At 38.9% G+C, this 27,500-nt stretch overlaps 1 protein-coding gene across 2 annotated transcripts in view; it reads right to left on the reverse strand.

Moving 5' to 3' along the window:
* The window catches only part of eva1aa (eva-1 homolog A, regulator of programmed cell death a), a 71,981-nt gene that overhangs the window by 39,270 nt on the left and 5,211 nt on the right, over positions 1–27,500 (reverse strand). The window contains exons 2-4 of one of the 2 annotated variants that reach the window (XM_077220660.1): positions 11,231–11,448; positions 10,117–10,237; positions 5,457–5,609 (exon numbers count right to left, since the gene is read on the reverse strand). In XM_077220660.1, coding sequence (XP_077076775.1) covers positions 5,457–5,609; positions 10,117–10,237; positions 11,231–11,448 — 492 coding nt within the window. Of the gene's footprint in view, positions 1–5,456; positions 5,610–10,116; positions 10,241–11,230; positions 11,449–27,500 lie in introns of both variants that reach the window. The other variant, XM_077220659.1, reaches the window with a different exon arrangement.

A 27,500-nucleotide genomic window follows, 5' to 3' on the forward strand; every position in this document is an offset into this window, starting at 1 on the left:
AGAGAGAGAGTGAGAGAGAGAGAGAGAGAGAGTGAGAGAGAGAGAGAGAGAGAGAGGGAGAGGGAGAGAGAGAGAGAGAGAGCAGAAGTGACACAGAACACCCACACAGAGAGAGCAACGGCCCATTTCCACAACTCCATTAACACAAAGCACAAAGACTTGACACAACCATCACTCACTGAAGATCTGAGGACCGGAGACACGTCGTCACCTCACGACTAATGGCTTCAACAAATGTCAGAGGTCAAAGGTCACGAGTCGTGTTAGTAAACAGAGACCTGCTCGCTGATAGAGATCTGATTTATGAAGGGCATATCCAGCCAGTGTTGTCAAAGTTAAAGTTTAGGACACGATTTATTGTGCCGCTGAGACGCGTCACCTGTCTCACACTGATGATGACGTCCCGTATGTCGACCGGGATCCGCACGGATCTAACGGTTCTTCTGGATCTCCAGTTCTGGATGAGCGCTTACAGAAACTGAATCCCCGTGAGAGAAGAACCCCGGGTAGCTTTCAGTCCTTCATCACAGACACTGGAATCTGACATTACAGCTCTGTATGAGGTAAATATCATGTACGGAAGCCCATGGAGGACATGTACTTTACTCTTGTGTAAGACACTGCAGTTCATAAGTTTTAGGTCAGTGTGTTTTTTTTAATAACTTTTTATTAACTTTCAAGCACATTAAATTGACTTGACAGTTATAGAGAACACATTTATAATGTTACAAAAAATTATATTTCAAATAAATGCTGTTCTTTTTAACTTTCTTTTTCTTGATACAATAAAAAAAATCATCATAATAGAATGATTTCTGAAAGATCATGTGACACTGAAGACTGGAGTAATGATGCTGAAAATTCAGCTTTTATCACAGGAATAAATTACATTCTAATCTATATTCAAATAGAACAGTTATTTTGAATTGTAATGATATTAAATAATATTACTGCATTTTTGATCATATCAATGCAGCCTTATAGTGAGTATTAGACACTTTCCGAAAAACATTAAAAAAATCTTACTGACCCCAAACTTTTCATTCACTCACGATATACACATTCATTCAATCTGTGACCGTGATTCAATGCTTTAGCAGATAATATTCAGTAAATGTCTAGATGGAGATCATAATTAATAGCATGATGGGTATAATTATTTTCTTTGACTACTATTCTATGTGTATAGTTGATTTTAGTAAAGCATTTAAATTAAAGTGTAAGTGTGTATTTTATTTAAAATTCATAAAAATGTCTTGTGTATTGTTGTAAAAAAATATTTCTACAGAAAATCTACTTTATCTACAGTATAATTATTAATCAATTAACATTAACTTTCTTTACATCTGGCAAAGACTATGCTTATGGTGAAAAATATTATACAATGTCATCATTTTTCACAATCCAAACAAATTGTGCTGGATAAAAATCAAAATCCTGCTCTACTTTAATTCCTGCTGAATATTTCACTCAAAATCAAATGCGTTTCAAATGTTTTTAAGGCCTAACAGTCTTTAGGTTCTGATTGATTCAGTTTTAACGGCTTTAATGAGCTTTAACTCTACAGATGGAGGTTCTTGAGCAGCTTCTGGTGAAACTCTCAGTCTTTACCGGACAGGAAGTCCAGAGAGAAAAACAGACCCCAATAACCGAGTCATGAGTCCAGTGTCAGAGTGATTAGACAAGCACTGTTTAAGAGGGCGTCCCCCCCGCCCCCCCCAACAACACACACACACACACACACACACACACACACACACACACACACACACACACACGTACACACACAAATATGTGCGCACACACACACACAAACACACTCACACACTCATCGAATAAAAAATTTGCGAATAAAGCAGCTTTTCCATCGAGTGAGTCGAAGAGAACAAAATCGTCACTTCCTGATAAACTGGTGCTGAATATTACTAAGAAAAGTAAGAGAAGCCACTAAACAATTGTTATATACAGTTCTGGGAGGTTATTAAACCCAGACTTTCCTCAGGCGTTTCAGAACAACTAAACAGCATTTCAGAAGCTGAGCAACGAGACCGGTCCGCTGGTCCAGTTATGCCGTCACATCGTGCAAAGTCACATGTGTTTCCATAGTCTATGCACGTTTTCTTCCCGGATAAAACATTTTTCAGACTCAATTTGCATACGTTTTTTTATGCACATTTTTTATGCGATATCCCAAAATGAATATAAACAGAGGTGGGTGGAAACATAGCTATTGACACAAAGCAATCTCCTTACCCTTACCTTACGCATCACAACTAAGTGCCTAACCTGAAACCTTTCCCTAAACAAATTATAATCTTATCCTTAATACCAAGTATTGACCTTTAAAGGGTAACTAAACCCTAAACCAACTTTTTTTAGTTAATGATCTGTAAGAATGGGGCTTTATTAGTGATGTTCATTGACTAGAGTAACTTTTTTAACATTTGGGTATAAAGTATTTTAATTCTACAATATATGGTGTAAAAACGTCTGAGTGCTGCCCTCTTCAGGTTGAACGGTGGCTACTGCAGTTGAATTTTCCTATTTGATGTTTGCGGTGGTACGTGACGTAAGCGGTGGTACGTGACGTAAGCAGGTTCCAGCTCACCCCGTCCTTGGTACGAGCTACAACACCCTTGGCAGTATAAAAAACATCTTGTTTCGTCATAACCACTCTAGCGAGTAAGGAGTTGGAATTGCAAGTATTGAAAACGATCAGGATGGAGTATTTAACCGCCCTCGGTTTGTCCCCTCTATCTCTGCTGCTTTCTACTTTTCCAGCATTTTTATGCAGATTTATTATACCATAATAAATAACTTATTTACAGCTATGTACAAATATATGAATTATACAAGATCATAGCTATTGGTAAGAATTATTTTATTAATAATTATTATAGACTTAAATTAAAATATTCTGACAGTGAGACTTTGTAACCGTAGGTAAAACCATGCATGGCTACTCACTCACTCCTAAAGTCTAAACAGGTAAAAACTATACACACAATTAATTATATATTTCTCTAGCCCCCTAATAAATCTAATGCAATATAAATGACTATAACATAGTATTCAATATAAATATTCCACATTTCTGCCCAAACCATGGTAAATTACTACAGTACATTCAAGGTAAATGTTTGTAAGGCTGGTGATTAGAGAATTAGTCTTCTAACTTCGTTCATGGCACAATGTTACTGCTATTTACAGTCATCAGTCGTGTTGGGAATGTTGAAGCTGTTTCATCCGATTTAAAACTAGTTAAAATCATTGAGTGATTTGGGGTTTGTAACAGAGAGATGTGTCAGACTGAAATGCTTCTCACTGGATGTCGCAATGCTGTTTACTAATAGTGTCCGGGACCGGGAGTAAACGCAACTCCTTTAAGCTTGCGTTCCGTTATCCATTGGGCCGCGCAGTTCAAAGTAAACTAGTGAAACAGCTGAAAACAGCGCTATTTGTTCTCTATCTGTTTTTACTGACCGAGAAACAGCTTCAGATGGATGATTCAATGACAGAACGGTCCGAACGAATCCGAATCGTTTCAGGCCGTTAAGCAAGCGCGTTTGGCCAATTCATGGAAAGGAAATAATCGGACCCTATGGGACACACATAACAACTGTTGAAATATTCAGACTGAAAACGTTTCTCAGGTCAGTCGGAGCGCTCATGGTACACACACAGTGCGTATAGCCGTACAGCTGCAGGCGCCACTGCGGTCACGCGCATTTCTAACCAAATTTAGCCACACCGCCAGGAAAAGAAGAGGAGGGTGGTTGGGGTGCCCTCGGGCCGGATGGAGATGATTGGCGGGCCGGACCTGGCCCGCGGGCCGCCAATTGAATAGCCCAGCTCTAACTGGTCCTCACAAAAATAGTTGTACAAGTACACACAAACACACACACACACACACACACACACACATTGGGTTTCATGGGGACTTTCCATAGACGTAATGGTTTCTATACTGTACAAATTGTATATTCTCTCCCCTTAAACTAACCCGACCCCTAAACCTACAAAACTTTCTGCATTGTGAAATATTCAAAAAAACATCACTTAGTCTGATTTATAAGCTGTTTTCAGATGACCAAAAAATGTCCCGGCATGGACAAGGATTTCAGATTTTTCCATCTTTGTGGGGACATTTTGTCCTAATAACACAGTGTTCATCTGAACAAACACACAGACACACACACAGACACACACACAGACACACACACACACCCTCCAGGAGTGTAAGAGGAGATGAGATTAGCTGATACCCATCTCAAGACAAAAAGAAAGTGACGTTCTAACTGAACATCCTCCCACACATCCGAGAAGCTTCCTTGAATTCAAACATGTTCCTGGCGGAGCACTTCCCCAGAACAGGCACAAAACGATTCAGTTTTCTCCTTTGATGCTGGAACAGTAACAATGAGACGGACTGACAGCATCATATTCCACACGCACACAGATACAAACACAAACATGTAGAAACAGGAGAAATGAAGAAGTAAAATCAAACACCTGAGATGATGTGATGTCATTCGCATTTGCACAGTTGTTGTAGGATCAGTGTGTGTGTGTGTGTGTGTGTTTAAGACATTTAATTTAGGTAATTGCATAATAGGTAGTTAACATATAAGAGAGTGTGTGACTGAGTTTGTAAAGCCTGAAGGTGTTTCTCAGTCCAAACAAACTGATTTGTCTCTAGATTATTCTGCAGAAAATTTGACCAAGAACTGCCAGTATCAATATAAAGACAATATCTAAATTGTACAGTAAGATGAACAAACATATTTCAGCATTTCACAGGACAATAAAGGATGGGTACACACACGCACACACGCGCACACGCACACGCACACACACACACATATATATAAATACACAAATATATATTATTGTTAACAAAAACTATTAAAAACATTTATATTAATTGAAATGAAGCTGAAATATAAATATTAGTTTAGTTTTGCCTTGGCAATAAACAGAAATAAATGAGCACTAAAATTATTAACTGAAAATAAATAAAAACTAAAACTGAAATAAAAAATAAACCTAAAAAGCAATATTAAAAATAACAACAAAATGACTAAAAATTAAACTAAAAATAGCATTAACTTAAAATGTATATAACAAAAAAACAAATCAAAAATTTTAACTATTATAAAATCTCAAATAAAAACTAAAAAAACACTAATATATATAAAAATACATTGCTAGACAGTTGCTAGACAGTATATTCACAAATCCTCTCCCGTGGCCTCATCATGGGATAGTAAAGTGTCCACCAGTACGCTTCAGAATCTCGCCGGGAGTAGTGGTACTTTTTAACCTACTCTTTTATGAGTACTATGAATTCGGACATACTTTTGTCACAAACCGTTTTTCACCTACTACATAGTACAGAGGTATGCTATTTCGGTTGCAGCCATTGTAAAAAAAGAGAAATGAGTCTGAGTTCTCACCGACTGACGGCGCTCTCTGGTGGTGTGGAGGACACTCCAGCGTTCCCTTCTGCGTGCGGCCAAACATGGAGGAATAAACCGCGATTTGCATCCCCGTCTTACAGCCCAAGCGCAACCGCTCCCCTTCACACACCACTTTACTCTTATACTCATCTGGAGAGAGAACACACACACACACACACTATGAAACGCCATTCACAACACATTTTACTATATAATACTATATATTAAAATTAGGGCTGTGCTACTATTAATCCCAATATATATAATATGAATTATGTATATATATATATATATATACAGTATATACATGCAAATATTTCTGAAATATATACATGCATATGTGTGTATTTATAAATACAAAATAATTACACACAGTACACACATATATTATGTAAAATACAAACTTTCATTTTTATTTGATTAATCGTTGCACAGCTCTAACTAAAATAGAAAACTGTTATTTTAAATCGTAAAAATATTTCACAACATGACAGTTTTTACTGTATTTTGATCAAATACACATTTCAAAAGTTTGGAATAATTAAGATTTCTTTTAAAGGCGTCATGCACTTCAAAATGTCTTGTAATCCTCATAGGGCTGGATGATTAATCGAAAAATAATCGAAACCGAAATTCAGAGCCTATAACCGACGTAATTTTACCATGTCGGTTATTTCGGTTTTTTAATCCTATTAATATTTCCGTCCACTGTGTGTTAATGTACTTTCCCCTTAAAACATATTACCGCGTGTGTAGTCACGTTACTCCGCCCCGTCCAGTCTGCGACACTGAAGCAACATGAGCCCCTTTCACACAGCGCGTTGATCCCGGGAAATCGCCAGAACAAACACCTTCTGTGTGAACGCAAACACGACCCGGGATTGATGTCAGGTTGGGGACATAGTATCATTGCCGTGTTCAGTCCCGGAACGCGCACTGTGTGAACAAAAGCCGTAATGAATGCCGTGTCGTAATGTAGCGCTAGGCCGGGATCATTCGCCAGCGTGAAACGGTTCGTAATGCGCTAGTTTATGATCGAATCAGAGAAAAAAATGCACAAGCGTAGTTTCTCGAGAGAAATCGCAGCTCATAAGCAAATTATAGACGCCGCTGGGACAGGTCACGTGTCTTTGCGGGTTGTGTGTGTCTGTGTGAACGCACTCTCCTGATTCCGGAAAATTACTGGCAGTGTGTATGAACCAACAAACCCGGGTCAAATCCCGGGCCACTTTATCCGTGTATTTTCCGGAATCTCTGTGTGAAAGGGAACTCAAACACTGAGTCAACTCAGCAACAGGAGCCGCTTGTACCAAAGAAACACGCAAAAAAAGAGAGAGACTGACAAACGCCCAGCAACACGTGCCTCCACTCCACAAAGCAGGTTTCCATAACACAAGCATTTACAAATACACAATATGAAAAGGATTAGTTTTTTTAGTTTTATACAAGTTATATTTTACTTTTAAGATGGCAATATTTACAATAATTTATTTTGTTTACAAAAAGAACTATTTTCTACATTTTGAGGAAACTTTCTTTTTACATTAAAACTTAATTAGCCTACTTTTTTATTAGACGTTTTTATTTCAAGCATTGTATGCTTTGTTTGATTCAATTGTTTGAAATATTTAATAAGTAAGCATTAAAAGCTATCTGTGCGTTTCCTTATTTTAGAATCACAAAGATAGGATTATGCATTCTTTCATTCAAAAAAATAACCGTGAACATATTTACAGTATCAGCCTTGCCAGTGACACGTGAGAAAGATTTTTTTTTTAAATAATCGTTCAATAATCGTAATCGAGGTAACTTGTTTGATTAATCGCGATTATGATTTTAGCCAAAATCGTCCAGCCCTAAATCCTCATAGCGTCTCCATGGTTGTATTGCTGGAGTAATCCTGTGTTTGTGTCTCTCTGGTATTTACTACTACATGACATGGGTGAATTGGTGGGCGGGGCTAAAGAGGCAATGATGTAGAAGTAGGCGTCGATCTTCTTCTGCAGAGGCGGTCTTTCGTCAAGCTATGACATCATATGTGACAAAATCCGAAACGAGATATTTTCTGAGCTTGGTTTCAATAAAAGCTGTTTTTGGACCAACAAGGAAGTTTTGCGTTCTGAAATTTACAGGATATTTTTATAGTAATTTTCATATGTCAAAAGATCAAGGCCAAATGTCTATCTTAATTCATCACCCCTTTAAAATAAGTCTCTTCTCTTCGCCAAGGCTTCATTTATTTTATGAAAAACACAGTAAAATTGTGAACTATATTACAATTCAAAATAACTGTTTTCTATTTGAATATATTTTAAAATGTAATTTATTCCTGTGATGCAAAGCTGAATTTTCAGCATCATTAAGCCGTGGCTTGACTGACTTTCACACACTCTGCAGCGTCCTTTATAAACATAGATTCAACGTATAACAAATATAATAAACCTACTGTAAAAAGTAAAAATATACAATCTACTTCACTATCACAAATTACTAATCTACTTCACTATTACTTTTTCAATGCAGCCAAGGCGACGCTTTTTCGATCTTCTATTGGTCACACGTCTTGACGTGATCCGAATTTGAAGGCCAGAGTTCACCAAACTTGAACTTTGGAACGCAACGAAATGTGAAACTTCTTCACATGAGCTTGTGTTTCCCGTCTTCCGCACTCGCATGCTTTTAAATGGAAATGAATCGAACAAAAAGTGCAGTGTGACCCATTACTCCAGTCTTCAGTGTCACATGATCCTTCAGAAATCATTCTAATATGATGATTTGCTGCTCAAGAAACATTTCTGATAATAAGCAAATGTAGAAAACAGTCATATTTTTGTGGAAACTGTGATACACTTTTTTTGACCGGTTTGGTGAGCATAAGGGTATACAAAATATATTTTCACCTTGGAATTGATTGGATGGTGTAAAGTGCAGGGGCGGATCTACAGGGGGGGCAGGTGCCCCCCCACTCTAGAGCCTTGCCCCCCCAGCCGCCCCCCTAACTTTGATGATCCAAAAAATGTACTTGTAAAAACAACTCGCAAGCTTCTCAAAACGGTGAACTAAACGATACATTTACCAAAATTGAACAATTTAATTTTTATTAAAGCCCCTCCCCCTATCCCTCAAATACTTAGTACGTCCCTGATTCAAACCAAACGTGCAGAGCGGCGTTCGCTCAGTCTGGCTCTCTCACACACACACACACACACACACAGCGAGTCTGCTGCGGTGCGGTGGCCCTGCAACCCGACTGGAGAGACTGAGCTGCCCCAGGAGCCTCTGATGGTGAAGTGAGTTTCCCCAGGTGTAGTTAAACACACGTTTAACTTAGTTACATTTTTAATGAATGATGTGTACGCTAAAGACGATCCAGCATCAGCAAAAAAAGCGAGTCTATTACGTTAGCCAAAATCAGCGGTCAAATCGCCGCCTCGTGATTTGTAAGAGCACTCTTCCCTTTGATTAGCCTAATTTTGATTTTTGTAAAGAAAAGAACAGCTTAATAAAAAATATAAATTGTTTGTATCAATAACGTTTACTAATGGTCGCCGTTACGTTACAACACACAATACAGTGCCAGTTAGGAGATCGATCATTTGATTAGCTAAGCAAATCCAATTCCTCTCAGATATCACAGCAATGAAACCAGGTTACAACTGGGGAAATAACAAATACAATTAGGATTATTATATTAAGTAGTCTAAACATAACTGGTGTGTGTGCATGTGATAAATCTTTCTGATTTTATATTTGTTTTATAGGCTATTATTAGCTACATGGACCTATAGTGTAATGTATTATAAAATGTAGGGGTGGAACGGTACATGTATTCGTATAGAACCGAATCGGTACGGGCGTCATGGTTCGGTGCACGAATTTACACGTAGAATAGGCCTACACGGTATAAAAATAAATAAAACTCTAAATAGAGATAAAATTCGCTCAATTCGTGTTTGGTCTGAACGCAGCATATTGAACAGACTGCGATGTCAATATTGCAATGCTGAACTGTGTGTGTACGTGCGCGAGAGGGAGAGGCGTGTCATTATTCAGCTCAAGTAAGTTCAATATTGATTCAGTTCAATAACATTGTCGATCTTTCAAGATTCATCAATTATGAAACTATCTTGATTCAGCTATAAGCAGCTCTACAGAAGACAATAGTGTGAATATTCAGCTCAATTCAGTGTGTGTCTGTATCCGTAGAGCTTTAACACACACAGTGACCTGTAACTGAGGTGCAGAGGTTTATTTATCAGACCTGCATGAGAGGAAGGACAGAAGCGGACAGATTTCTCTCTGCTCGACTAACAGAACACAAAAACCTGCTGAAAGCAGCCAATAGAGGAGAGACGTAGCCATTTAGCTGAGTGGACGTGAGTGTGTGTGCGTGTGTGTACATTTACCTACTTCACCATATTTTAGTGACAAATTTATATCCAGAATTTAGCTAAACCTGACAAAAACTCCCTAAACCCTCTTTTGGGGACGTCGTCATCATTGTAAACCAGTTTTCTCTTATGGTTAGGGTGTGGTTTAGGGTGAGATTAAAGTATTTATAATAAGCTGCATATAAAAACAATAGAAGGCTATATAATTTCCCCATTTAGATAGCCTAGAAAACACGTGTGTGTGTGTGTGTGTGTGTGAAACTCACTCGGCCTGCACTTGTACCGCACACTGAGGTATTTGCTGATGGTCGGGCAGGGGTCCGTCCCAAACAAACGACTGTTGACAAGAACCTGACATCTCCGCCTGTCCTCGCATTCATCCAACATCTTCTGCAGACAGACAGACAGTCAGACACACACACACACACACAGAGAGAGGCAGACAGACAGACAGACACACACACACACACACACAGCTCTTTGAATGGCATATTTTCATTCAGGTAAAAAACATTCCACGCCTTTCATTTTCGCCCGCAGTGGATTCCTTCCCTCTGGGCATAAAAACACACAGAGTGTAATTTTACTCCAGCACGCAGTGCTGTTCATGTGTGTGTTTATAGCGTGTGGTTTTACCAAGCGTGCAAACGTAAATCAAGCGTGCGTGTGCTGTCACAGATGCGGCAGTTCAAACCAGATACTGCCACGTTGTGTGTCGCAACACATTTAAACGCACAAAAATACAAAACAGCCTCATTATGATATAATACTGGTTCTCACACACATACAGTGAATTCACTTTCACAAATAAGAAGATGATATGGGGTCTTTTTATTTTACTTCTTTAATGTGACATACTTCTGAGTGAAACGTAGTAATATTCAACAAGAAATAAAAATGTATGAACATTCTCAACTTTTTGAACATTCAGAAATAACAACTTAATGGGAGCGTTAGAAAAAGTTTCTTAGAACTTGTTTTTTTGCCAATTTTTTGTTATTGTTAAATAAAACAAAAACTATATATATATATATATATATATATATATACACACTATACCGAGTATATATATATATATATATATATATATATATATATATATTCGGTAACTGAAATAAAGCTAAAATAAAATATAAAAACTTAAATGAAAATTAGAAATGTTGGGAACTTGGCAACTAACTGAAATAAATAAGTTGAAGTACTAAAATTACGAATAAAATCAAACTAAAATTAAAATAATTTAATAATATTAATACGTTATTAATAATAATTTAAAAATTTAAATTTAAACAAATTTACAACTAAAATTACCAATTAAAAAAATTAAATCTAATAATAAATATATATAAATTGTAAAATATTATAAATAATGTGTATTACCTGCAAAGATGTAGACACATGACAGGAAGTGATGTCAGTCACTGAGCGTGTTCCAGCACTGCTGTAAGTGGATGGGCACTGAGGTGAGTGGGCGGGGTCTTTTCTGCCGTAGAAAGCTGATTGGACGGTGATGGAGGTTCTGGGCGGGCAGCGGACAGTCAGGAATTCTCCGTCACACGCCTGTTCAGTGTAATTCCTCAGCACACGGGACAGATAACCTTCCATAGAAAGAAAACACAGCTGTTATTATCATTCACTGTAAACTATCATCTTCTCACAAATCTCATTTTTAAACTCTGAAGAAAAAACAAAAAACATGAGTGTGATTTGTCTGTGCAATCCGTCAATGCTAGAGTGTTGCAGTGGTTGCTAAAGTGTTCTGACCCACTCAATAAATGATTCAGTACGAGAGAAAAAAAATGAACCACAAAAATTCTGTTAAATGAGTGCTTTTACTTCCTGTTTATGGAGGTTCAACAAAGAAAGTGTTTCATCCTAACAGTCCAGCTTCACAACCCAAAGAAGCGATTTACACAAACGCTTCCGTGCCGAGTGAGTGATGTCAGCTCATCAAAGGAATAATGTAAACACAGACACACAAAGCACTAAACATTACCTCAATATACACAACCAGCCCAGACCTGTAGGGATCAGACCACCAAAGGCTCAACTCTCTCACACACACACATGTTGGGTTACCATGTTTCATGGGGACTTTCCACAGACAAAATGATTTTTATACTGTATATTCTCTCCCCTTACACTAACCCTACCCCTAAACCTGCCCATCACACAAAACTTTCTACATTTCTATTCTAAAAACATAATATAGTATGATTTATATGGTGTTTTCCTCATGGGGACCCAATAATCTCCTCTCAAGGATTTCAGATATTGCCATATTGGGATCTTTGTGGGGACATTCTGTCCCAATAATGTAGGGATTACCAGGACCCCACACACACACACACACACACACACACGTAGTGTTTCCATGTTTTATGGGGACTTTCCATAGACATAATGATTTTTATACTGTACAAACTGTATATTCTATTCCCTTACACTAACCCTACCCCTAAACCTACCCATCACAGAAAACTTTCTGCATTTTTACATTTTCAAAAAACATCATTTAGTATGATTTATAAGCTGTTTTCCTCATGGGGACCAAAAAATGTCCCCACACGAACAAGGATTTCAGATATTGCCATCCTTATGGGGACATTTTGTCCCCATAATGTAGGGTTTACCAGGCCACACACACACACACACACACACACACACACACACACACACACACACACACACACACACACACACACACACACACACACACACACACACACACACACACACACACACACACACACACACACACACACACAAAATCAAGGCTCCTTCATCCTCTATTAATCTTAATGAGCTCCATTTGTCCCGTTCACTGCATTTAGACACAGTTACAACACCACAGAACTCAGGGGGCGGGGCTTATGACATCAGGAAACACACATTTAACTATTCAAAGCTTGTCATTCATCAGAGAGGAAGACGCAGAGGGTGACTGCAGAAATTTTATTCCTAAAATTAATTGTGTTCATCTCAATCAGAGACGCTAGTCACAAATATGAGCTTAAAGTCTTTTTTTATGGAATATTGATATTTGGATGAATATTTTTATGTATTTTTTTTAATATGGACACTTCTGTGATGACGCGTTTACTGGCATGAGGCCAGGGCAACCTGTCAATCACATGAGATGGACCAATAGCAAACCACAGACATTCAACAATTCAATCAGTTTCTGATCAAGTCCTGCCCTGCTTTTTTTTGTTTTGTTCGAGAAGACGTTTCACTCAGATATACATCACAACAGAGTGCCGAAGTTATGACGTCACTTTGTAGGACAACTCGGAAGTTAGCGGCGCATGGGTTCCCTCGATCGGAAAGCTATGCATTTTCCCCATAGACTTTTGGAAAATCGCAAAAAATAAGATCTGTGTTCAACAAAGAGTTGTTACCCTTACACGTTTTGTCTATCAAGATAATCTTTACAAGTTAATCCAAAATGTATACATTTTGAAGCCTATATAAAGTTTAAAAAACCACAAGCAGACACAATAAAGTAAAAAAAAACACAAGCAGGTTATAACTGGTGTGTTTTATGTCATAGATCAAAATGTGAAAATATTTAGAGGCTTTGCTAACCACAGACCTTATTTCAGGCGATTTAGCAAAAACCCATTCAAAAAACCCATAGACTTTAGGGCGAGGGAACCGGAAGTGCTAAAATGCTAACTCACTTCCGCGTTTTGGCCTACAAAGTGACGTCATAACTTCGGCACTCTACAGGGAAGAAAAGGCTCGCAACTTACATTTCATGTTGACTTTAACGTGAAAAAGTTTTTTTTTTTTTGCAACAGACTGAATTTTTTTAATTATCTGACATTGTCGTGATATCATGTTAATGATAACATTCACATCAAATAATAAAATACTATTTATAACACATTTTCGTTAGGATTCCCTTTCCCAATGGGAGTTTCCTGGTAACTGCATGCCTTTTTATTATAATATATAATAAACTAATAGCAATCAATTATACATTTAAAAGAAATGCAAAGTAAAAGTATGGTCACCATGATTTAATGTGTTGTAATCAGCCTCAGATAAATAGCAAAAATAACAAAGACACTCAAATGCATTCCTACTGATGAAAAAATAATGAAATAATAATGCTGAAAGAGTGGTGTAATACAGAAGGCCTGTTCTCCTGCTCATGAAAGGAATGCTGTACAATCCACTCGGGATTCCTCGGAGGGTTTTAGGCTTTCCGAACACAATCCCTCCTGCTATTGTTCTCGGAAAGAAGCCAACATTCCAGCCGCTGATTGACAGCTCCTTTCACCAATCAGGGCTCAAATGACAGACAACACCTGTGTGGGATCTCCAATCAGAGGACGGGCGCTAGGCCCCTGATCACACCAATATAAAGCGCTTTAAAGCAGCTCAGGTGCAGGCTTACCTGAACACAACATCCAATAAACAGAAGACAAGAATAAAACCAGGTCAAAACAGAGGGAATGAGCCAGAGCTGCAGGGAAGAGTGCAACAGTCGGGTTCCGGGAGTAAAAAATCTATTCATTTTCTCCATAGGGAAATTGATTTTGAACAGTAACTTATAAACCTTTAAAGACAGACCTACTGTATGCTACGAGGTTGTTAATCTGTTGAAGCCGTCAGCCCGCGTTATTCCAGCTTAGTTTAAGATTAACTCTATTTAACAGCAGAATTTGTGGTGAAAAACTACATTTCCCAAGATGCCATACAGAAAATTCCATCAATCAGAGTCGAAACAAGCAACACACAAAATATCTTGTTAACCCCGCCCACTAATCAACATATAAATTAGTCGTTTTGTTTCGCCATCGTTTTTAATTCGATTATGCTGTTTGCAATGCTTCATGGGATTGTAGTTCTTTCCCTCACTAAAGCCGTTAAAGGAACACTCCACTTTTTTTGGAAATAGGCTCATTTTCCAACTCCCCTAGAGTCAAACAGTTGAGTTTTACTGTTTTCTATATTTAATTGTTTTAGTTAACAATAACTCAAATACTGTAGTATGGGAAGTAATATGTAGAATGTAAAAAACAGTAGTACTGTTGTCACATAACATCACTAATACAATGATTTAAATAATTGTTTTTAATCAAAATTTTGGAATTCATGTAAAATGTGTAACAATCATAGTGGAAATGGATGTAGGTCACGTTGAGTGCATTGCATTGTGGATTAAAATGTTGCATACTAAAAAAATTTGGCAAAAGAAGTATATATTGAATACCGGAAAAATAATATAAAAGGTATAGTAGTACTAACGATGACTATTCCGAACACAGACCAAAGAGAAAAAGTGGAAGTGACATGTCATGTGCTCAGTCATGTGATGTGAGAGGGGGTCATTTACTGCCCTCCTAGTGCCCTAAAACACAGACACTGGAGGAGAGATGGTCAATTAGAAAAGACAGAGAGAGAAAACAGTGTGTGTGTGTATGTGTGTGTCAGTTGTGCTGGACTTTTCCTCTGTTTAAATGATGCTGCGTTGTGATTGGTGGAGAGAGATGACGGGTGAATTCCACACGTCTGCAGAGTAACATGAAGCAAAACACAATAAACACACTGACACATGCACACACACGCACAATCCAGCAGTCGCCCTGTTTGGCGTTCTGTGTTGTTTGTGCAGATTTGTGTGTGTGTGTGTGTGTGTCTGAGTGTGTGTGTCCTGCAACACTCTCATTTTCTGAACATTTGACATTCAACAGGAGCGGAAAACAAAAATTCGAAACCTTCATCAGCATCCACACAAACAGACACTGTTCATAAAGAGCGAGAACGACACAACAGGGTCAATCTTCTAATGTGGTGCATTTCTGAATTCATGACATTTGCTTAGCATTATTTGAAGAGAAGGATTTATTTGCTTAAAGGGATAGTTCACCCAAAAATGAAAATTCTGTCAGTATTTACTCACCCTCATGTTGTTCAACCCCGTAAGACCTTCGTTCATCTTCAGAACACGAATTAAGATATTTTTGATGAAATCTGAGAGCTGGATCACTCCTCCATAGGCTTCTTCAGGGATTGAAACTTGCCGGCCACGAAGTGATTATTAAGACATCGTTAAAATAGTCCAAGTGACTACAGTGGCTCAATCTTAAGTTTATCAAGCGACGAGAATACTTTTTGTGCGCAAAACAAACAAAAAGAACAACTTTATTTCAACTATTCATTTCCTTCTCTATGGCCCTCGAATCAGTTAACGTAGTGTGATTGCGTAGAGCTACGTCACACGTTAGTGTTGTCAAAAATATCGATATTTCGATAAATATCGATACTGAAATATCTGAACGGTACCAATACTAATTTCCCGAAGTATCGATACACCAATACTAGCCGAGCAGTCACTTTCACTTCTCTCCAAAGGCGCGTTGACAAACCCCACACGTGACGCACTCGTCTCATTCGCTCTGGTTAAATAGCAAAAGTGAATGGAAAGATGGCGAGTGCGGCGTCCCCGCGACCGGCTTTGGTTGATTGATAAAGAACACCGCGAGCGGGCATGTCGGAGTCGGAGAATGGCGTGGACAGGACACGCGCTACACACCGCGCGCGGGCATGTCGGAGAATAGCGCGGACACGCGCTTCACACTGCGAGCGGCCTGCGGGCACCCAAAAGATTGTTTGACTATCAATAACCCTCTCATCACTCATTTTGTAAAATTATTTTATAGATGAAAACAGACTTAAGGAATTGGCTCCAGGGGTACCATTTAGCAAGCATATGCTCAGCATCAGGGGTGTTTGTTTTTTGGACAGACCTGCACCACTGCTAAAAACATCCTAAAACACTGTAACTCTTCTCATTTTAACTTTTCTGAAACATTAACCAAGATGGCCTAGTATTGTTGTTGATATGAGTCTGTGTTTCGTTTTTCACTGTAATTCTTAAAGTTAACATAATCTGACTGAGGAATCGTAGACAAGTAAATATTGTAACTGTGGTCAGATGTAAATTAACTTGTGTCTGTTTAACTTTATTCAAAAATTATTATTTAATTCTGCAATTTGCCTTCATTAGCGATTATCATCAATTTGATTACACATATACTAATTAAACTAAACTGAGCTAGACAATGGCATCTCTGAATTCAATAATGAAATGCCTTTAACTGAAAATTGAACGTTTAACCTTATTATTATACATTACTGACACTCTATCCTCCAATTTGATACAGTTAAGTGCTTCGACACAATCTGTATTATTAAAAGCAATATATAAATAAAGGTAACTTGACTAGATGCTGATCCAGTGAGCATTGTTTCCGCGTGTGATGCACACACGTTTGCGTTTAAATCTGTTCATCAAATTAAGTTAATGTATTAACCAGCATTTATGACCGATGACCAATGCATTTGTTACAGTATATTTTAATCTTTGATAACAGTAGGTAATAAAAACACAACGGATCATGTTAGCTCTGGTCCAATGAAAAAATATTAACAGATAGAACTCAGGACATTTTTGTTCATGTAAAATATACCTCATTGTCATGTTCTAGACTTGTAATATTTAGCTTTAAATAAAAAAAGACCCCCTTAATATTGTGGCAGTTTTTTTCTCTGTGGTATCGTAAATGGTATCGAATATCGATATTTTTCAAGGTATCGTATCGAAGTTAGAAATTCTAGTATCGTGACAACACTATCACACGTAGGCTCACTATTGGCCGACGCTGGTCATGTGTGTGATGCGTGTGACGTACAACACAGAAGCTTACACTATTATACTAGTGAACTGACTAGAGGCCCACAGAGAAGGAAATGAATAGTTGAAATAAAGTCGTTATTTTTGTTTGTTTTTAGCGTACAAAAAGTATTCTCGTCGTTTGATAAACTTAAGATTGAGTCACTGTAGTCAATTGGACTATTTTAAACATTGTCTTTTTTAATTTTTCGTGGCCGGCAAGTTTCAATCCCTGAAGAAGCCTATGGAGGAGTGATCCAGCTCTCAGATTTCATCAAAAATATCATAATTCCTGTTCTGAAGATGAACGAAGTTCTTACGGGGTTGGAACAACATGAGGGAGAGTAAATACTGACAGAATTTTCATTTTTGGGTGAACTATCCCTTTAAGCAAATAATAAATGAATGATAATAGAATGCGGCATAACAGGGTGGGATGAATCGGATATGATGATATTTAACAGTATTTATTGTGTATATGACAGAATTTCATTAAAAGGGCAATGGTTTAAAAAGCCATAAAAATATTTTGATTTTTGTGTAAATAAATAAATATATATATATATATATAAACATAAAACAATCATTTGGGGGGGAAATTTTATTTGATTTGAAAATGTTTTTTAAAGTATGCATATTTATTTATGTAAAAAAAATAGTATGCAAAACACTGCAGTATGTAATGGTGATGAGTTTCAAACAGTAGAATGCAAAATATTGTGATATGACCTTTGTTTGCAACGTTTCATGTTTAATTCAGCATTGTTTAATTAATTTTGCATTTTTAATTTAATTGCAAGTAAAAATGTCTCCTGATCAAATAAAGAGTGAAAAAAGAGATGGTTGAATTAACACATGCATATAATGTGACAAGAGCTGAACTGGTGCAACTAATCGTCTTTAGTCCTCAGAAAGTGTTTAGCGTGACTCACTGGAACGGCACTAAAGCGGATCTACTGACACTGGGATATTTATGGGAAATCATAGAGCCAAGTTTAACATGAGAGAGGAGATATTGGGGAACAAAACTTCAAAACTTTCTCCACAACATCTCCAGCCAACAGGAACCACACACACACACACGGCAAATTACTGCTTCAATAAATGGACAGTGGCACATCAAAGCTCAACACGAGGAGATGATTTATTCTAAAAACTGTCATTAACCTCGGGATGACCTGACGTGACCTCTGATGCTCAACCTAAGGAAACACACCGTGTGTGTGTGTGCGTGCGCGCAGAGAGTGTCAACATGCCACAACAATAGAGCTTAGAGGCTGCTAACTCACTCACTCACACACACAAACACAAACACAAACACACACACACACACACACACACACACACACACACACACACACACACACACACACACACACACACACACACACACACACACACACACACACACACACACACACACACACACACACACACACAAGAAGCTGAAGGGGCTTAGATCTTAGCGTTTTCAAGGAATAGTTCACCCAAAAATTATTTAAAAATCTTGTTGGTATTTATTCGCCCTCGTATGCTGTTATTTTTTCCTATGGAACACCATAAGAGAAATTTTGAAGAATCTTCATGCAGAATTCGTATTTTTGTACATTTGCGTTTGCATAAAACTTTCTCTCAATGTCTCATCTGACTCCACAAATTCACTTGATTCCCTTTCAGCAGCACAACACACACTAGAAGGTCCAAAAACATGTTATGTACTATTTTTAGTAGCACACGTGAGTCTTTTACACTTGTGATTCCATAACTATGATGATTTTTGAACGAGCTATTTTTGCAGCCTGATGTCATTTCATGGTCTGGTTGGACTGCGGAGAAAGATTTGTAAGTGTGAATTGACAAATGTGTCTCCGTATTCTGTAATTACATTACAGGCTCACAGAATTCTGCATCTGCACCAAATTGCATATTTATGACTCAGTTTGAACCTCTGAATAAAACTGAGATGTTTCTTTTCCCTCCTTGAGTAAGAGCTCCATATTCTCACTATATCAGATCATATATCATATGAGCCATAAAAGCCTGATATATCAAATATGATACTCAACAAAAACATATGCAGTTTCTTTTTAGATTTTTAAAAAAACACTTTGTTTAAATGTTAAATAAACTCTGTTCCATTCTCTTTTTTCTCTAACTATTATTTCATAAATCAGACTTTACAGGGTTAATATGAGGGGAAAAAATAAAAGTAAAAGAAAATATGTATTTTCATGAACTAAAAGAGTTAGAGTTAGTCTAGAGACTAAAACCTAGACTGGCACTATAAATGTGACTAGAATAGAATAAAAAAAGTAGAAAGTACTGAAGAGAAAATACTGACTGAATATGTACAAAACAATCACTGTTACATTTTAAATGAGCAGTTTGGATGCAGGTGAATCTGAAAACATCACATAATAAACCAAACCAAAGTGGTTGAGGTATATAAATGCAAACTATAAATGCAATAAAGTGAGGAAAAGTTTGTATGACTGCTTATTTCTGAGCGTTTTAAGGGATCAGGATGTGATCAACAAAACAAAAGCCTCTTGTTCTCTACTGTGAAGGAGACATTCTTTCTTCTCTCTTTCCCACTGCACACGTATGCATACATTTATCTTTTCCTTTGTTATAAATATGAGCTGTAACACCTGATGGAGTTGTCCACCCAGCTCAGTGACTGCTGCTCCACTACAATATATCTTTATAGAATAAATAATGTACAACAATATAACGCATAAACATTTATCTAATCAGAATACACTGCAGCTTTTGACCAGATACCAAAACTTGACCTCTTAGTATATGAATATGTGTGTTTTATGTACGAAGTGATGCAATAAAATACCCATTTTTGCTTCCCCAAATAACCTTTCAGTGATCAGTTCTTAAAATAACACATTTTTGTTCTTAATGTGAAGAACATTTCAATAATTTAAAGAACTTGTTGTGGAATGGAAAGGTTCTGTGGATTTTAAAGTTTCTTCATGGAACCATCAATGCCGATAAAGAAGCTTTATTTTTTAGAGTGAAGTGTGTGAGTGTCTGTAAACTTGTGTGTAGGTGTGTGTGTGTTAGCAGGTTAAGTGATGTTGGCTAGTGAGAGAAACAGATAAAGCTGATATATCTTATTTCTGCATTGGCAAAATTTGGCTAAAATAATGACTGAACACACACCAGACAGTCATAAAATACAAAAAAATAAACGAGGCTGAGGTAAAAAAAACTAGATCAACACTAAATAAGGACACTTTGTAGCTAAAGCTAATTATAACTAAAAATAATTACCGTAAGTAAAATAAATAATACTTCTATCATCAAGGATGCATTAAATTGATCAAAAGTGACAGTAAAGACCTTCATAGTATTACAGATTTCAAATAAATGCTGTTCTTTCCATTCATCACAAAATTCGGGAAAGAATTTATCAGTTTCCACTAAAATGCAACAAGCAACACAACTGTTTTCAACATTGATAATAATCAGAAATGTTTCTTGAGCATCAATTCATCATATTAGAATGATTTCTGAAGGATCATGTGACACTGAAGACTGGAGTAATGATGCTGAAAATTCAGCTTTGATCACAGGAAAAAAATACATTTTAAAATATTTTCAACAGCTATTTTAAATTGTAATAATATTTCACAATATTACATTTTATTTCTGTAATTTTGATCAAATATATTCAGGCTTGAGCAGAAGAGACTTTTTCAAAAGGGCTCCTGAGGGCTTTGAGGTACTGATATGACACACACACACAGACACAGACACAGACACAGACACAGACAGACACACACACACACACACACACACACACACACAACAGCGTTTTATTATAGACATAACAACCCAACCACAGGATCTGCTCAAACACAACTCGCCTGACGCTGTGTGTGTGTGTGTGTGAGTATGAGAGAGAGAGAGAGAGAGAGAGAGAGAGAGAGAGAGAGAGAGAGAGAGAGAGAGAGAGAGAGAGAGAGAGAGAGAGACAGAGAGACAGAGAGAGAGAGAGAGAGAGAGAGAGAGAGCAGAAGTGACACAGAACACCCACACAGAGAGAGCAACGGCCCATTTCCACAACTCCATTAACACAGAGAGAACACAGTTGTTTTGATGAAGCACTTCTGCAAAACATATGAAATGTGATGTGTTTGCTCCAGACAATGATCAAAACTAGAATTACATTCTCTGAAGAAAAAAGTTTTATTTATTAAAATGTGAGCGGTTATTATTGTTTTATTTATTAAAATGTGAGCTGTGCTTATCTGATCACTGACTGTGTTTCTAAGGTGTTCTGGGTGTTTGCCAGTGTTTTTATAGGGTGTTTCTAGGGTGTTCTGAGTGTTTGATAGGGTGTTTCTAGGGTGTTCTGAGTGTTTGATAGGGTGTTTCTAGGGTGTTCTGAGTGTTTGACAGTGTTTCTAGGGCGTTCTGAGTGTTTGACATGTTTCTAGGGTGTTTGCCAGTGTGTGTATAGGGTGTTCTAAGTGTTTGACAGTGTTTCTAGGGTGTTCTGAGAGTTTGGTGGTGTTTCTAGGGTGTTTGTCAGTGTGATCTGGGTGTTTGCTAGTGTGTTTACAGGGTGTTTGCCAGTGTGTTTCTAGGGTGTTCTGGGTGTTTACCAGTGTGTTTCTAGAGTGTACTGAGTGTTTAACCGTGTTTCTAGGGTGTTCTGAGTGTTTGACAGTGTTTCTAGGGTGTTTGTCAGTGTGTTCTGGGTGTTTGCCAGCGTGTTTACAGGGTGTTCTGGGTGTTTGCCAGGGTGTTTACAGGGTGTTCTGGGTGTTTGCCAGTGTGTTTCTAGGGTGTTCTGGGTGTTTACCAGTGTGTTTCTAGGGTGTTCTGGGTGTTTACCAGTGTTTCTAGGGTGTTCTGAGTGTTTGACAGTGTTTCTAGGGTGTTCTGGGTGTTTACCAGTGTGTTTCTAGGGTGTTCTGGGTGTTTACCAGTGTTTCTAGGGTGTTCTGAGTGTTTGGCGGTGTTTCTAGGGTGTTTGTCAGTGTGATCTGGGTGTTTGCTAGTGTGTTTACAGGGTGTTTGCCAGTGTGTTTCTAGGGTGTTCTGGGTGTTTACCAGTGTGTTTCTAGGGTGTACTGAGTGTTTAACCGTGTTTCTAGGGTGTTCTGAGTGTTTGTCAGTGTGTTCTGGGTGTTTGCCAGCGTGTTTACAGGGTGTTCTGGGTGTTTGCCAGTGTGTTTACAGGGTGTTCTGGGTGTTTGCCAGTGTGTTTCTAGGGTGTTCTGGGTGTTTACCAGTGTGTTTCTAGGGTGTTCTGAGTGTTTAACAGTGTTTCTAGGGTGTTCTGAGTGTTTGACAGTGTTTCTAGGGTGTTTGTCAGTGTGTTCTGGGTGTTTGCCAGTGTGTTTACAGGGTGTTCTGGGTGTTTGCCAGTGTGTTTCTAGGGTGTTCTGGGTGTTTGCCAGTGTGTTTCTAGGGTGTTCTGGGTGTTTGCCAGTGTGTTTCTAGGGTGTTCTGAGTGTTTGCCAGTGTTTTTCTAAGGTGTTCTGAGTGTTTGACAGTGTTTCTAGGGTGTTCTGGGTGTTTCCCAGTGTGTTTCTAGGGTGTTCTAGGGTGTTTAACTGTGTGTTTCTAGGGTGTTTGCCAGTGTGTTTCTAGGGTGTTCTGGGTGTTTACCAGTGTGTTTCTAGGGTGTTCTGAGTGTTTAACAGTGTTTCTAGGGTGTTCTGAGTGTTTGACAGTGTTTCTAGGGTGTTTGTCAGTGTGTTCTGGGTGTTTGCCAGTGTGTTTACAGGGTGTTTGCCAGTGTGTTTCTAGGGTGTTTGCCAGTGTGTTTCTAGGGTGTTCTGAGTGTTTGACAGTGTTTCTAGGGTGTTCTGGGTGTTTGCCAGTGTGTTTCTAGGGTGTTTCTGGGTGTTTGTCAGTGTTTCTAGGGTGTTCTGGGTGTTTGCCAGTGTGTTTCTAGGGTGTTCTGGGTGTTTGTCAGTGTTTCTAGGGTGTTCTGGGTGTTTGCATGTGTGTTTCTAGCGTGTTTGCCAGTGTTTCTTGGGTGTTCTGGGTGTTTGCCAGTGTGTTTATAGGGTGTTCTGGGTGTTTGCCAGTGTGTATAGGGTGTTCTGGGTGTTTGCCAGTGTGTATAGGGTGTTCTGAGTGTTTGGCAGTGTTTCTAGGGCAGTGTTACTCATTGCGCGGCTCGCGAGCCGCATGTGGCTCGCCAAGCTTTCATTTGTGGCTCGCATGGCGGTAAATAATACAGTGATATGATCAAGCAGTCACTACAGATATTTCATAAAAACATTTAAAAAGAAGTAGGACTATAACATAACCCATTAAAAACTCAAAGTGTCAGCTCTATTTTCAAATAAATTTGATCGGATTGAAAGGGGTGGTTTATCGAGAGAACATGTTCACTTGATCGATTGAAAACCAAAACTGAAAGGACGCCGTCCGTCGCGCTGAACGCGCTGTTCTTCTGATGAATAAAGTGTCGTATAAGCGAGTGTCACGTCGTTCTATAATTCTCCTTTCACTCAGTATTTGTGAAGTGAAGCAGGACAACGGCTCACCAGTCCTTGTTTCATATTCTCATCCACAGACGACTGATTTTGGGCATTTTTACTGCGTGATCAATACAAACAGCACGGCATAACGGTTCATCATAGTCTCCAAATTATGACCAGAATTTGATGTTAAGTCTGCTGTTTAAAACAAATAAAGAACCAATGTAGTAAAATGGTTATTACGCGACAACAGCGGGAAACTTTGTATATTTGTGCAGTATGCACATGTCAAAAAACCTATTCCCAATTTGAATCTTTTGACTTATAAACGTGCACATCACCCCGATCATGCATCATATCACGATGTTAAGCATTCATGTAAACTACAATACATTCAGATTAATCAATCACAATGAATTCAGACCGATTGAAACAAAATTTGTGCATGTAAACATATCCAGTCCCTGCGGAGTTGCCAGTTATGGCGGTATTTCCAGCTCTTAACGCCGCATGTGCTCTTGGATGATTAGATACATGAGGGGCTAATGTAGAAAAAAATAACTTAATGTCATTCTGGGATGAATCTATTCTGGAAATCCTGCTTTTTTTGTCATTAAGGGAAATCATCTTGTCTCAGTTACAAATTTGACCAGTGTGTTTACAGGGTGTTCTGGGTGTTTGCCAGTGTGTTTCTAGGGTGCTCTGAGTGTTTGACAGTGTTTCTAGGGTGTTTGTCGATATGTTCTGGGTGTTTGCCAGTGTGTTTCTAGGGTGTTCTGGGTGTTTGCCAGTGTGTTTCTAAGGTGTTCTGAGTGTTTGATGGTGTTTCTAGGGTGTTCTGACTGTTTGACAGTGTTTCTAGGGTGTTATGGGTGTTTGCCAGTGTGTTTCTAGGGTGTTATGGGTGTTTGCCAGTGTGTTTCTAGGGTGTTCTGGGTGTTTGCCAGTGTTTCTAGGGTGTTTTGGGTGTTTGCCTGTGTGTTTCTAGGGTGTTTGCCAGTGTTTTTTGGGTGTTCTGGGTGTTTGCCAGTGTGTTTATAGGGTGTTCTGGGTGTTTGCCAGTGTGTTTCTAGGGTGTTTGCCAGTGTTTCTAGGGTGTTTGCCAGTGTTTCTTGGGTGTTCTGGGTGTTTGCCAGTGTGTTTATAGGGTGTTCTGGGTGTTTGCCAGTGTCTTTCTAGGGTGTTTGCCAGTGTGTTTATAGGGTGTTCTGAGTGTTTGCCAGTGTGTTTCTAGGGTGTTTGCCAGTGTGTTTCTAGGGTGTTCTGAGTGTTTGCCAGTGTGTTTCTAGGGTGTTCTGGGTGTTTGCCAGTGTGTTTATAGGGTGTTCTGAGTGTTTGCCAGTGTGTTTTTAGGGTGTTTGCCAGTGTGTTTCTAGGGTGTTCTGAGTGTTTGCCAGTGTGTTTCTAGGGTGTTCTGAGTGTTTGACGGTGTTTCTAGGGTGTTCTGGGTGTTTGCCAGTGTTTTTCTAGGGTGTTCTGTGTGTTTGAAAATGTATTTCTAGGGTGTTCTGGGTGTTTGCCAGTGTGTTTCTAGGGTGTTCTGGGTGTTTGCCAGTGTGTTTCTAGGGTGTTCTGAGTGTTTGACAGTGTTTCTAGGGTGTTCTGGGTGTTTGCCAGTGTTTCTAGGGCGTTCTGAGTGTTTGACAGTGTTTTTCGAGGGTGTTCTGTGTGTTTGACAGTGTGTTTCTAGGGTGTTCTGAGTGTTTGCCAGTGTATTTCTAGGGTGTTCTGGGTGTTTGCCAGTGTGTTTCTAGGGTGTTCTGGGTGTTTGCCAGTGTGTTTCTAGGGTGTTCTGAGTGTTTGACTGTGTTTCTAGGGTGTTCCGGGTGTTTGCCAGTGTGTTTCTAGGGTGTTTGCCAGTGTTAGCCAGTGTGTTTCTAGGGTGTTCTGAGTGTTTGACTGTGTTTCTAGGGTGTTCTGAGTGTTTGCCCGTGTGTTTCTAGGGTGTTTGCCAGTGTTAGCCAGTGTGTTTCTAGGGTGTTCTGGGTGTTTGCCAGTGTGTTTCTAGGGTGTTCTGAGTGTTTGCCAGTGTGTTTCTAGGGTGTTCTGAGTGTTTGACAGTGTTTCTAGGATGTTCTGAGTGTTTTCCAGTGTTTCTAGGGGGTTCTGGGTGTGTTCCAGTGTTTCTATGGTGTTCTGGGTGTTTTCCAGTGTTTCTAGGGTGTTTGTCAGTGTGTTCTGGGTGTTTGCCAGTGTGTCTAGGGTGTTCTGGGCGTTTGCCAGTGTGTTTCTAGGGTGTTCTGGGTGTATGCCAGTGTGTTTCTAGGGTGTTCTGAGTGTTTGACAGTGTTTCTAAGGTGTTCTGAGTGTTTGACGGTGTGTTTCTAGGGTGTTCTGAGTGTTTGCCAGTGTATTTCTAGGGTGTTTGGCAGTATGTTTCTAGGGTGTTCTGAGTGTTTGCCAGTGTTTCTAGGGTGTTCTGGGTGGTTGTCAGAGTTTTAAGGGTGTTCTGGGGGTTTACCAGTGTGTTTCTAGAGTGTTTGACAGTGTGTTTCTAGGGTGTTTTTAGGGTGTTCTGGGTGTTTGACAGTGTGTTTATAGGGTGTTCTGGGTGTTTGTCTGTGTTGTCATAGGGTGTTCTGGGTGTTTCGCAGTGTTTCTAGGGCGTTCTGGGTGTTTGACATTGTGTTTTCTAGGGTGTTCTGGGTGTTTGCCAGTGTGTTTCTAGGGTGTTCTCAGTGTTTGCCAGTGTATTTCTAGGGTGTTTGGCAGTGTGTTTTTAGGGTCAAGTCAAGTCAAATCAAGTCAAATATATTTATATAGAGCTTTTCACAATACAGATTGTATCAAAGCTGCTTCACAGTATCAATTTTGTGTTTTGACAGTATCTGTATCACAGTATCTGGGTGTTTGCCAGTGTTTCTAGGGCGTTCTGGGTGTTTGACAGTGTGTTTTCTAGGGTGTTCTGGGTGTTTGCCAGTGTGTTTCTAGAGTGTTTGCCAGTGTGTTTCTAGGGTGTTCTGGGTGTTTGCCAGTGTGTTTCTAGGGTGTTCTGGGTGTTTGTCAGTGTGTTAATAGGGTGTTCTGGGTGTTTGCCAGTGTTTCTAGGGCGTTCTGGGTGTTTGACCGTGTGTTTCTAGGGTGTTCTGGGTGTTTGCCAGTGTGTTCTGGGTGTTTGACAGTGTGTTTATAGGGTGTTCTGGGTGTTTGCCAGTGTGTTCTGGGTGTTTGACAGTGTGTTCTGGGTGTTTGTCCGTATGTTTATAGGGTGTTCTGGGTGTTTGCCAGTGTTTCTAGGGTGTTTGACAGTGTGTTTCTAGGGTGTTCTGGGTGTTTGACAGTGTTTCTAGGGTGTTCTGAGTGTTTGACTGTGTTTCTAGGGTGTTCTGAGTGTTTGACAGTGTGTTTCTAGGGTGTTCTGGGTGTTTGACAGTGTCTCTAGGGTGTTCTGAGTGTTTGACAGTGTGTTCTAGGGTGTTCTGGGTGTTTGACAGTGTGTTTCTAGGGTGTTCTGGGTGTTTGCCAGTGTGTTTCTAGGGTGTTTGACAGTGTGTTTCTAGGG

Source organism: Siphateles boraxobius, unplaced genomic scaffold, assembly GCF_051911475.1.
Source record: "Siphateles boraxobius isolate OS27281-9 unplaced genomic scaffold, OSU_SipBor_1 8, whole genome shotgun sequence".
NCBI lineage: Eukaryota > Metazoa > Chordata > Actinopteri > Cypriniformes > Leuciscidae > Siphateles > Siphateles boraxobius.